The sequence below is a fragment of the Drosophila willistoni genome, chromosome 3R (genome assembly GCF_018902025.1).
Source record: "Drosophila willistoni isolate 14030-0811.24 chromosome 3R, UCI_dwil_1.1, whole genome shotgun sequence".
Lineage (NCBI taxonomy): Eukaryota > Metazoa > Arthropoda > Insecta > Diptera > Drosophilidae > Drosophila > Drosophila willistoni.
In genome coordinates, this window is record NC_061086.1 from 26,781,907 (window position 1) to 26,794,647 (window position 12,741).

The 12,741-nt window shown below is 34.2% G+C and overlaps 2 protein-coding genes across 2 annotated transcripts; both read left to right on the forward strand.

The window, feature by feature from the left end:
- Window positions 1-4,855: 4,855 nt before the first annotated feature.
- On the forward strand, window positions 4,856-5,752 carry LOC6647366. The gene is made up of 3 exons (XM_023178726.2): window positions 4,856-5,008; window positions 5,070-5,533; window positions 5,602-5,752. Exons 1-3 carry the CDS (start codon window positions 4,871-4,873, stop codon window positions 5,687-5,689), a joined length of 690 nt encoding a protein of 229 aa, XP_023034494.2. The 5' UTR covers window positions 4,856-4,870; the 3' UTR covers window positions 5,690-5,752.
- Window positions 5,753-7,795: 2,043 nt separating this feature from the next.
- On the forward strand, window positions 7,796-8,893 carry LOC6647365. Its single transcript, XM_002069708.4, has 3 exons — window positions 7,796-8,001; window positions 8,070-8,536; window positions 8,600-8,893. The coding sequence occupies exons 1-3, from the start codon at window positions 7,885-7,887 to the stop codon at window positions 8,682-8,684; spliced, it is 669 nt and encodes a 222-aa protein (XP_002069744.1). The 5' UTR covers window positions 7,796-7,884; the 3' UTR covers window positions 8,685-8,893.
- Window positions 8,894-12,741: the final 3,848 nt, after the last annotated feature.

The following is a 12,741-nucleotide window of genomic DNA, read 5'->3' on the forward strand; positions in this document are numbered from 1 at the left end:
TCAACAAATAAAACTGCATTTAACATAGCCTCAGATAGGCTCTAACAAGACTGTTTACATATATAATAAATACCAATGAATGAAGAAAAAACTAGATATAATCATCTAAAACATATTTTACTTAATGCCCGAAAACAATAATAAATTGTATAAAACTAAATACTAAGAACTTAGTTGGCTAAAGCTTGTAAACTACTTACTTGAAAGAGAACTACTAAACACCCATTAGGTATATTGAGTGAACCATTTTAGGGCGGGGCTAATCCCTAACTAACCACCCACAAACCACACATGTTAATGATGCCCCCCACACTTGCTACTTAGATAGGTTGTATGTGAGCTGTATATATAGTAAAGCATGATTACATAATAATAATAATAATAATATATATCAAATCCAAAACAATCCCAAAATAATAATAATACATAACAAAAACAAAAAACAATAAAAAAACGTTGAAAATTTTCTTATATGAGCACAATGCAATGTATCCTATAACTTGTAGTTTATATACATACATACATACATACAAATACAAATACAAGTACATACACATATACTTATGTATAGCTATCCCCTTTCTACCCTCTGTCCCCCCCACAACAGAATGATAAGTAGTAACTAATATTAGTAATTGGATAGCATTTAGCCTAGCCTATAGCCTACTAATCATCTGCCATACTTTGATCAGCCATCAAACAATAATAATAATATGAAAAGCATATATGAAATAATTGCTTTAGATCAAGTTCAAGTGTCGTTGTGATTTTTCAAATGCCCCCTTAAAAATAAAGACAACAAAAAAAACCCCTCTCCCTTTTCCATGCTCTCTGCATTGGCCCTATTTTATTTTTCGGCTATGTAAAAAAGAAAAAATGTAGATGAGAAAATAGTTTTGAATATTGAGAAACATTTAATGCAGTAGCACAATCATTGAGCGAGTGACAAAAGGACGAGAAAACGAATGACAAACATCCCTTTTAATCAAATCAACAGCAGCTTAAAAGGATTATCCTCATACAAACAAACAAAGAAAACTCAAAATAAATATAAAATCTAATAAACTCATTCATTATAAATAAACTAGGCTACTAATAAGATAATGATTACAAATTATTATTTGATCAAAGCAGATTACAAGCTTTCAACTACTCCGATGATGAAAAAAGTCATACATACATACTAAATTCTTTAATTATGAGTTCATTTTGTTAATATTTTAAAATCCTAAGCTATCAAAGTTTAAAATTTATGATTTTTGTAAGAAACACTTATGATAACGACTTGATCTTCAAATTTCATTATATTTCTCTTTATCTAAAGATTCCAATCTCTTTGACTATTTTTCTTTTATTCTGTTTCATATTTTTCGAATATCACATATCAAAATTTTCTTATTGAATTTTAAATGAGATATACCCATATAAATACGATTTATGTAATATAGCACAACCTGGTTTCTAACACTATCAATATCAGTACAAACAAAAGAAAATCTTACGACTCTTTTACCCCTCAGATCTTAACAGTCATAATTATCAAACTATTTGGCCTATGTGTAGGCCTCTGGCGAATCGTTTCCTAATCATAATAATTGTATTGTAAATATTGAGACAAGTCAATAACTATAATAACTTTGCTGTATTTGTAGTTCTTCCAGGAATCTTCTACTGTTACACACAACAAACCGAAACCAAAAAAAAAAAAAAACTATTTGACTATATAGGCATTTATGTTAACTATCCTAAGGACATTCTGATATCACATTCAATTTGTATATATGTACTTTATAAAAAACTATATTTAACAAGAAGGTAAATTGTTTTCTGTTATATCTTTTTTGAGATTAAGTATAAACTTTGACAGCATATCAAGCATTGACTTTACATAACAAACATATATATATGTATATGGGGTAACATTTTTCGTATACTAAAAGCTAAACTACATAATGTAGAAGATCTCTCTTACATGTCCCACAAAGAGAAAGCAGCAAATAAAAATAATAAGAAATGGAAGATGGAAAAATCTAAAAGCAAACAAAATGAAAAAAACCAAAACGATTTAATCGAATTTATAATGTTAAAATGCCAGTTAATCGAATGCAAAATAATAATGAAAATCGGAATCGAAAGAACAAGAAAGAACAACAAAACAACAATATTAATATCAATTAAATTAAATTAAATTAACACTGATTAGTAATTATAATTACATACCGATAAATAGTTAGTTTATCAATTTTTGTAAAACGAATTTCCAAGAATTAGTTTCCTTTTTCTATAAGCATCAGATATGGATAATAATTAAAAATCAAATTATGAAATATGAAAACCAAACCAAATGACAATTCATTTTCTGCTCCTGTGGCTTCTAATTGAAGAGCTGTGACACCCAAAGACAAAATGCCAGGGGGAGAAGTTGGCCAAAAAGAAAAGATGGCAAGACATGTGGCAAGAGGCGTAAATCTGCAGCAAATTTAAAATGCGCGCGTGTGCGCAGGAATGACGTGGAAGGAGGGTACAGAGGAGTTGGCAAAAGGAGCTAGGAAAGGATGTAAGTCATGGGCGTAGAAAGGAGATAGCTGGTCGGCCACATTGGTGGACATTTTATGGGCACAGTTTGCCTTTCCACTTTATCTATATGTATATAATAAAGTGATCTTAAATTGATGGATTGATTGTGATTGCCTAAGTCATCTAGTCTGATATTTCTACAATTTAGTTAATTGTTTATATAGGAGTCAGTTATGAGAACTACGTCCATGTGAAAGGGGGATGCGTTTGTCTTTGCTCTTGTGCATGCAGTTAATGTGCTTATTTTAAAATTTAAATTGGCTTGCGCACTGCGTACTCATGAGTAGGAGCCACAAAAGATGGAGCCCATCGTAAGGTGGGGGCGGGGGGCACACCAAGGCAGTTATACTCATCATTTATATAAACGTGTGTGTATGTGTGTACGTGTGTGTGCCTTATTGTGTGAGTATACGTCTCCGAGCAAGTTTCACTTTAATAGAAAGTTTGCATTGCGCTTTTAATTTTTCCTTTTCTCTTCTTTTCACAGTAATTTTTCCTTGCTTTTCTTTTTGCATAAAGCTCATGGTGTAATTAACAGTTACTTGCAGGAGGAGTGTCTAAGAGAAAGGATGAAAAGGGAGACGGAGAAAATGTTTGCATTAAGATAAACAACTTAATTATTTTCTTAGTGTGTGCCGCCTGCACTTTGCTGTGGCTCCATCTCCTTTTGACGTCTCCTCCATGAACTCCTTGAGCATCCAGGATATGCATTTGAAGTGCAAAGAAGTTAATATACCATGCGTACACACATACATATACATATATGTACATATGTATGTTACTGGAAAGCGGCAAAGCTTGTTGAGTAATTAAATAAATGAAGAAAATGCGTGCCGGAGCAAGGTGCAAGGAAATTTCATAGGAAAGTAGGCCAATTAGAGGTTACCTACCTTTCATTTCCTTATATTTTCTGGTAATGTGAAAGTGATTTAAGGTGAAAACAAATGAAGATGTTGGCTTATTACTTTCAAGATTAAAAATAGTCGACAAATTAATAATTCTCTATGAAATTCAATTCTAAATCTAAGGATCTAATGTGGATTTCATTTAATGTAACTGGAGACACGCGCAAAAAAGTCAATTCAGTCATTGTCTTATCAAAAATTGATTGCTAATTGGTAGCAAATTCTTCAAGTCTGGGGCAATTGAAAAGTAAATAAATACTTGCCATTCTATGGTTCTGAGAAATTGGAATGTTATCTATCTATTGTAAAAGTGTCTCCGTTAAATTAACAAAATCCTGGTATTAAATATATGAAGTGCTTGCTGCGTAATATTTCAGGCTCAACTAAGTTATTAAAAAGAAAATCCAAAAAAATTCTTTCCCAACATGGAATTGGTGTGACACAATTTTAGCTATTAGAAAGTTTTACAACAAGAGCGAAAAACTACACCCATGACAATTTACTTTCTTTAAGAATGCCACATGTCGCTCAATGTGTGTCAGCCAACAAGAAAAACCAACACTTTTAAGGGCCTATCTCACTACTTTTGAACTAGTTTCCCCAAAAAAGATGTTAGGCATTTAAAATTAATGTAGCATTTGGCAGGTGTTTTACAAGACAAGGCGAAGGCAGGAGCAGCATGTTAACAGGAAAACTTTTGGCGTTCCTCAACACTCTTTTTTTTGTGGGCTAGTTAACACATGTGGGAAAAGGTATAGAAATAATTGCGTTTTAAAGTTTAACAATGGCCACTTTGGGCTCAGTATTGACATGTTAAAGTGGTAAAGTTACACCTGATATCTTGAATTTTGTATTCTAAAAGAATTTTATGATGTGATTTGTGGTACCTCGTAAAATTGTGTTTTCTTGAATAGCTCAAAAACACCAGCTAAACGAAGTCAGCCACCCCAAGTTACCCTAGACATTCTGGCTGTATTCTAGTATTATTTATAATATTTGCAGACCACTTGACAAGGCAAAGCTTTGTTCAGTTATCTATCTAGCTATCAGAGACCTATAGCCTGAAGTTTTACAATTTTTCATTTGAAATTATATTTATGTATGTAATTGGCATTGCCATTGCCTTGCTTGAAATAAGTGCCAATCACATGTGTGGTTATCGGTCCCATATAAAATATAAAAAAGTAATCTAAAAGTAAAACTCTTTTCATGTAAATGAGCGTTAACCCACACTGGCAATTTTTACATATGTATTGTGTTATCGTATTCATATATAAATCAAAGATATCATATGATGGATTACTATCCATATGATAGAAAATTGTAGACAGTTAGCCATATTTTTCAGTGGGTTCGTGTCACAAGAATTTTCACGTTTCAATTGCAGAATGTCTTCAAAAGTCAACGCAATGCAGCTATTTTGCCTGTTATTGGGATTGGTTTTAATTGCCGATCATGCGACCACAGCTCTTAACCTTACGGACTGTTTTATGAGTTCAAGCACAGAAGACTTAGATTTAGAAAAGGTACGATGAGGTTTTTTGATAATGCATAGTTTTTGATATACTTTATCTTTAAACATTTTAGTTTTCTGGAATCTGGTGGGAAGTTGCTCGTCAACCTTCAAGCAGCGATTTCTGCACTGAAGTCAATATTACGGCGCTGAATCCGGCAACAACAACGGATAATACGACTGTTCTTATTGCCACAACATATTCGAATACCGTTGACTATCCATGGGTTAATCAGACCATGAATGCCACATTGTCAGTGAATAAATCTGAGTTAGAATACGGTTTTGATTTCCTCTACTGGAATCCACCCAACTACACACCAAAGACAGTGTTTAAAGTTTTGGCAATAGACTACACGGAATATGCCTTTGTTTGCGGTTACACCAATTCCTCGGATAATTCAACTTCATTTGGCATACTGCTATCCCGTGATCGTACCCCAAATACAACGACTTTACAGTCCTGGCAGCAAAACGCTTCGGCTTTATATCCAAATTTTGAAGTTGATGGCATGACAGTGATTACCCAAGATGATACGTAAGTTATATACAGGATCCATCGTAACGAATCAAATTGTTTTAATGACAATTTCTTTGTTTTTACAGTTGCTATGCAGCTGGAGCCAATCCCTCTTCAGTTCTATCGATGCTTTGTTTTGCTTTGTCTTTTATCATTTTTGTATATTTAAAGTAAATATTTTCGTATAATAAATTATTAATTGCTATAATTATTATAGCTTGAGTTGCTCATATCAAATGTTGTTGAGTAACTTGCTTAATATCTAAACTGGTGATAAATTGGAAATATCCATCGATTTTTTTTCAGCCCTATGTCATGATGTTTCATTGTCAATTGTTTCATCAGGTGACTGACATAAATCAAAACTTATCAAGAGTGAAACAAATGCAAAGAAAAATATATAGAAATGAGAGAGAGAGAGAGAGAGAGACAATTATAGGTAGAACGAAAGCGATATCACATATGTATTATATAAAAGTGAAGTTGTTGTTTCTTTCTCTCTCTCTCTCTCTCTCTCTCTCCCTCTGTTTTTTCCCACTCTTACTTCAAGTAAAGTTACGCATTTCGAGGTCTTTCCATATCTTTAGTTTGATAAGGCTCACATATCCATATGTATGCCGTCTTTTATTGACAAGATAATGAATTGTTTATTCTTTTGCTTTTTTTTTTTGTACTGTATTGTCTTTTCACTAAACTCATTTTCCACTACTTCTTTTACTTCGCACTGATTAAATTTTATCACTTGTCGAATTCTGTTTTGCTTTCCATTTTCAGCGATGATGATTCAGTCAGTATGTGTCTGCTGGTTATAAACTTAATACATACAAATTTCTTCTGATAAACAATAACATTTTAATATTTTCCCAAAATTAGTTGTTTCCGTTGAGTGTTGAGCAAAGTATTTGCAATGTGGTTACTTGATTAGAGATTGGGCATTCGTTTTCCATTTGTTCTAGACAGGTACGTATGAGTAATATGGTGGCAGTTCGATCCACTTTGGGAAAATACAGAAGTATTCAAACAAGTTGAGACTCTGTTATGACAGTTGGCAAATTCCTTCAGGTTTATAAAAATAAAATGCAAACACTACGCAAATGTTATGATTAATGGATAAGTTTTTTTTTTGTTTTTATGACTCTGTAAATGTTCTCTTATCAGAATTAAATACTTTATAATTTATTGTGGAAATTTCAGAACTAGAAATTATTCATTCAACACAAATATTGTAAGTCAGATTTGTAAATACAATGATAGTAAGATAAAATAAATAATGTCCGAAAGTAATAAAGCCAAACTATATAAAATATATGGTTAGATAAAGAAAAAGCCTTTAGTACTAGGCAAAAAAAGTTTTAGAGGACTTCAATCGCAATGTTTTCATCCAAAATTCGAGATAAATTCCTCAAGAGATCGTCTAGGAATGAAACAAACACAAACAACAATTCACTTAGTTTACTTCAAATTGTTTAATGTTATCGCTCACTTTATTATTATTTCATAGGAAGAACACATCTAACAATAAGATAAATTGTGGGAAATTTGCCAGACCAATAAGGAAAATGGTAATAAAGACATTATTAATTGACATTAATTGTCTTCAACGCAATAAAATATTGCTAAGAACTCTCCCACAATTTTGTAAAGATAAAAATCAACCGAATATTAAATCAAATGTCAGGAAACTTGATAAAAAAATAACACCGTATGACGTCATGCAACTAAGTAAAGCAACTAAAGGAAATAAGTCATAATTGTTGTTCTAAAAACATTTTATTTTCAATTTAATTAAACCTCAAGTTGTTGGTCGTTTGTTCTATTTCTAGAGGTTAATTAGTTCGGGGAATTTATTTTGCTCAAATTACCAACACATGTCAAAATATCATCATGCCAATTGAGAGCTTAAGAATCCAGACAACGTTGCCTTTACCTACGTACATTTTTGGAGATAGTGCAAAAATCACACAGAAACATATACACCTGCAAATAGATATGTATGTATGTATGTATGTATATATCTACACAGTTAGCGCACAGTAAGCCACAAGAGTTTAGTCATAGATCAGATAGAAACAGAATTGGAATCGTATGTACATTACCCTGCGATAACACGAACACTCCATGGAATCGGTAGCTCCACCAAATATATACCTACAGGTACATAATCGTATTCTATATGTAGCTAGGCAATGGGTGCGATTTATCAGTTCGATTATTTTTGTTGTGTCTTGAGCCTATAAAAGAGAATTCAGTACAGGGCGCTGCGACAGTATTACGACGCATTCGCAGCGAAACGAACGTGAACTTGCAGTAGTGATAAGTGAAGTGCAAAGAGAACAATATTTGTATTAATACTAAACACAAATCTAAATATGATGTGCAAAGTGATTTTGATTACAGCCATTTTGGCCATTTTTAATGGACAATTTGCAACAGCCGATTTGTTGACTTGCCAAAATGCAACCAGTTTGGATTTTAATAACACCCAAGTGAGTGTCACTTTGAGAGAGGAATTACATATTTAGATAGTTGTAACTGTTGTAATTTATTTTCTCAGTTGGCTGGCACTTGGTTCGAAGTGGCTCGCAATCCTGCTCCCAGTGTTACATGTGTTGAGATTACCGCCAGTTTGTATACAAACGCGACAAATGCCTCAACCACCACCTACTTTGGCCTGGACATCTTGCAGTCGTCTTCAAACGTATCGACATATCAAGATAATGAATTGATAGCCAATTTCACATTGGATGTTAATGGCACACAGGGATACAATGTCACCCTCTTGAAGAACGGAGTTGCCCAAACTCCATATTTCGTTAAAATCTTGGACCTCAATGCCACTTCCGGTTTCCTCTACGGTTGCTCATACACAAATGCTACGGCTGGAGCCACTGAAGGCGTCGGCTTTATTTTGAGCAAGGCAACGTCCATCAACTCTACCCTATTGTCTGAGGGCAACAATAATGCCTCGTTGTCCTACAGTGTCTTCCAAAATGGCTCCTTTTACAATGTGACCCAAACTGGGTAAGTTCAAAACTCTTTAAAGTTATAACAACCCAAAAATAATAATCAACGAATCTCTTACAGCTGCTACAGAAGCTCTGCTAGTCAGGCTCTTCCTGTGATTTCCGGCTTGTTTGCTCTAATTATGTTGCTGATTAATCGTAATTAGAACTACAAATTGTTAATACTTTTTGCCACCAGCTTTATCTAACAAATACTGTATTGTAATTGCCTCAATAGTTTCAACAATCTTGCCAGTAAGATCTTATTTCTCCGGCCTCTTTTATTTAGTTTTTTAATTTATTAGAAATGAATGTATAATAAAAACAAAAAACTAAGTACGTTCGTGACTCATTTTTGGATGAAAACCCCCCATAAGATCATGTGTTTTCCCTTCCCCATACTTATATGTGTGTACACCTCGATGTGTGTGTGTGTGTACGTTCAATGTTTACTCCAATCAGTGACTTTAATTTGTCGGCAACATGTTCAAAGAATGCCTTGCCATATAAGATAAGATAGCATAAATGTTACAAAAATAAATAACTCTGTTCTATACGTCTGTTCCATACGTCTGCCCTGCCCCACCCCAATGGCCCCGCTACAAACAACCTTCTATCTGAAACAAATTTGCTAATTTACAAGAGCCATCTCTAAATCAATCACACTCAACCTGTTCAACTAGAAGGAAACTAAAAAACCCAAAAACAAAACAAAAAAACAATTATAATTATTTCTGACAAATTTGGAAACAATGATTTATTAATCATACAAAATCCGATTCACATTTCTATATCAATTATAAGCCTGATATGCTTTCGACATTCAATTTTGTCGTGGAGAGTTTGAGATTTATATCATTTGTTCTTATCATTTGTAGACAAACAAGAATATATATATATATTCCTTTTAACATAATTGCAGGTCATTTTGTGTATAGATAAGACTTCAGCAGTTAAGTATCCGATGTTGATTACTACAATAACGATAATAATAATGGTGATGTGATATGTATGTAATATAATTATAATAAATTGCACAATGAGCAAATTTCTAATTAGTTTACATAACTCACCAAAAATTTTATGATTGAAATGCTTGTTTGTAATTATTTGCTTATGACAATGAAAAGTTATGATTTCTGCTAATTTTGCTTTACACCAGAAGCAGTTGAGGTTAATACAAGATTGAAATAGTCAAAGCAGATACGCAAGAAAAGATTTCTATAGGTACATAAATTCAATGCATTTTACTTTAATTTTGATTAGTTCGGATATTATTGCCATAATAAACCTATCTAAATGTTAGTAAATGAAAAGTTGTTGACTTGATGCTTAAAGTTTTTCATGTCTGTTTGTCATATCTAATAATGAAATGTTGCTAAGCCATCTGTCAATATTATCACACACGTCGTCGGTGACGTGATATTTGTAATCAGTATAAACAGATACCGATATTAACGTAATAGAAACCCCTTAGTAAGTTAAATTATGCAGTGATCAGGTCCACCAAAGAGATATAAAGGCTTAAATCAAAATTTGACTACATATATTTGCTGTAGTGTGTCAGTGACAAATCCTTGTATCTTCGGCATAGCAACTAAGACACTTAATTGTCAAGATGGCAGCCAAAGAAGAAGTCAAGATGGAAAGTGTGAAGCTGTTTCAGCCCCTAACAACAACTTGCATCATTTGATCTGAGGGGTTGCCTGTGATTTGTTTACAATCTCTTCCACTTAAAGTCCTGGCCAGGACTTACTACTCCGTTTGACGTAGACAGTGGGAAACGCTTCCTTTTACTTATACACTTATCAATTTTCGCTTAACTTGAGTGGCATGAGTGAAAGAAGATGCTGGTTGTTGCTGATTTCGTGTTTATTTATTTGCTTCAACCCAATCAACACACAAACACACACACACACACAGAGCCAGAGACAGAATTACATGCACACCCACACACAGAGACTCCAGATTGAACCCACACAAATGTAAACACAAGGCCACTAAATCACTGAACACTTTCAGCTTTGGCATTTACACGCATATCCCTCAAGCCTCAAGCCAAAGGCTAGTCCTGGCTATTGCCATTGCCATATTGCTTCTGGCCCTTGTCTGGATTTCTTTTCTCTGTGTTAGCCCCTTTTCCGTTCGAACTCGTCTTGACCCGCGGCACAGGTCCTGCGGTTCCTGCTTGTTCGTTGTTCGTTGTTCCATCCTTCGTTCGTTCCATCGTTTGTTTATATTTATTTGTTGGCACAATTTGGTTACATTGTTTGTTCACAATCTTCTTCATTGTTTGTCCTTGCTGTTGTTGTTGTTACTGCTGCTGCTGGTTGCTCTTGAAATCAAGTTTACATCGATTAAGTAGGGAGACAGAATAACATAAAAATCTTTATGATGATAGTAGATTTGGGTGAAAGAAAGAGTTGGCCAAACAGAAAAATGCAGATGATTGAAAATTTCTAGTACATTCTGAACCCACAGTTAGGAGGAATGGTCCTGGAATCTTTATAACTCTGAATACTAATGCATAACTTTTGGCATTTTCAGTGTATTGAATATTTATAGATTAGGTGGGAATAGCAGCTAATCAGATGCCATCATAGACACTTCAAATGCAATTCCATTTCCAGCTTCAACTCAACCGCAACAAAGTCCAAAGTCCAAGCAGCATCTGCCAAATGGTCAAATGGCAGACAAACAAAGGAGAGTTACAGGAGACGCCTCCAATCAATGCTAATGGCAAAGGTCCAGCCACATCCACAAAACCCACACCTATAAACTCGTCACACACACACACACACACACACATTCGTACTGTCTGCTCAAAGTGCTTAGAAAACCAAAAGCCAAAATGCTCAAGATAGACATGCAGAGATACAAATATCCTTTGCTCAGCCTGGGTCCGATGGGGAGGGAGAAGCACAAGACAGACACACATACACACACACACATGAACAAAACTATTAATTAATTTCCTAGGCACTGGACATCATATTCACCGCATGTCGTTGACATTTCAGTCAAAGGCAAAACCAATGCCAATACAATTTTAACCAGATCAAAATCAGCATCTAAATCCTCGAGTGTCAAGTGGGTTAGGGCCAAAGACGAGAGAGAGAGAGAGGGAGAATGTGGCTTAGTTGAAGGAAGCTAATGAGTTGTAACTGTATGTAAAGACGAGGGGAAACTGTAGAAATTTGTCCATTTATTTTTAGAAAAAAGGAAATTTGCTTATTACCCTGCTAGAGACATTCGAGTGAGTGCTTTCCCTTCACACATACTCAGGATGTGTGTAAGTGTGTGTGAGAGGGAGACGATGTTATCTTACAAATTGAAATCTTTGCTAAATTCTAGCACTCAAGTATCTCAAGTGTTTCACAATCTGCACAATTGGCAGTCAAGATGTAGGTGTTTGTCTTAAGTTGACAACTTAAACCTCTCTCAAGCTAGTTAGACACTGAGCGAAAAATTCTCACATATCTTTTTTGTGCACATTTCTCTGTGAGCTTCTCTGATTGTGAGTGCCTTAATTTACGTAAGACTTTAGCTTAAGATGCAGATGATTTTCAATTTCAAGGCGTTAGACGAAGGACATGATGTGATTGCCAACTGCAAAACAGATAATTTTATTCTAGGTATTATTTGGCCTACAGGTAAGTGTTGGCTGGATAACAGAATATATATATCTAAGTGTGTGAGTGTGTGTGGGGGTGTGTGTGAGTGAGTGTAGGGAGTTGGTAATTGAATGTGGGTCCCCAATCATTTACATTCAATTAACAGTTGTATGCCAAGCGAATTGGCATCTATGAGTTGCTCCTTGTTGAGACTTTACTTAGCATAAATATTCATGGCCAAACATAATTTATGCCCAATGATGATGCCAATAGCAAGCAGACTGCTATTGATAATAATGATGATGATAATGGTAATGAGATGAATCGAGCAATGGGTATGAAATGGGTGTGATTAAGCAAAATTATTCCTTTTTCTTAAATATACTTTAAGGTAGGCATTTCATTTTCTTGAACTTTCTACTTGTACTTTTGCTAAAAGTTATTGCTCATACCAGTATTGAATTATGATTTCAATTATATCTATCCGAAAAAATGTCAAAACAGTTGAGACTCTTCACCATCTCCCCAAATTGCTTGTAATTAAAACAATTAATTAAGTTTAATCCACCTAAAAACACAAATCAAACTATCAAGGTGAGTAGACAAAAAA

Coding starts and splice junctions, on each gene's coding strand:
- LOC6647365 (XM_002069708.4), top strand. CDS start 7,885: ATGATGTGCAAAGTGATTTTGATTACAGCCATTTTGGCCATTTTTAAT. Junction 8,002..8,069: donor TGGATTTTAATAACACCCAA/GTGAGTGTCACT, acceptor TTATTTTCTCAG/TTGGCTGGCACTTGGTTCGA. Junction 8,537..8,599: donor TACAATGTGACCCAAACTGG/GTAAGTTCAAAA, acceptor AATCTCTTACAG/CTGCTACAGAAGCTCTGCTA.
- LOC6647366 (XM_023178726.2), top strand. CDS start 4,871: ATGTCTTCAAAAGTCAACGCAATGCAGCTATTTTGCCTGTTATTGGGA. Junction 5,009..5,069: donor AAGACTTAGATTTAGAAAAG/GTACGATGAGGT, acceptor TAAACATTTTAG/TTTTCTGGAATCTGGTGGGA. Junction 5,534..5,601: donor GTGATTACCCAAGATGATAC/GTAAGTTATATA, acceptor TTGTTTTTACAG/TTGCTATGCAGCTGGAGCCA.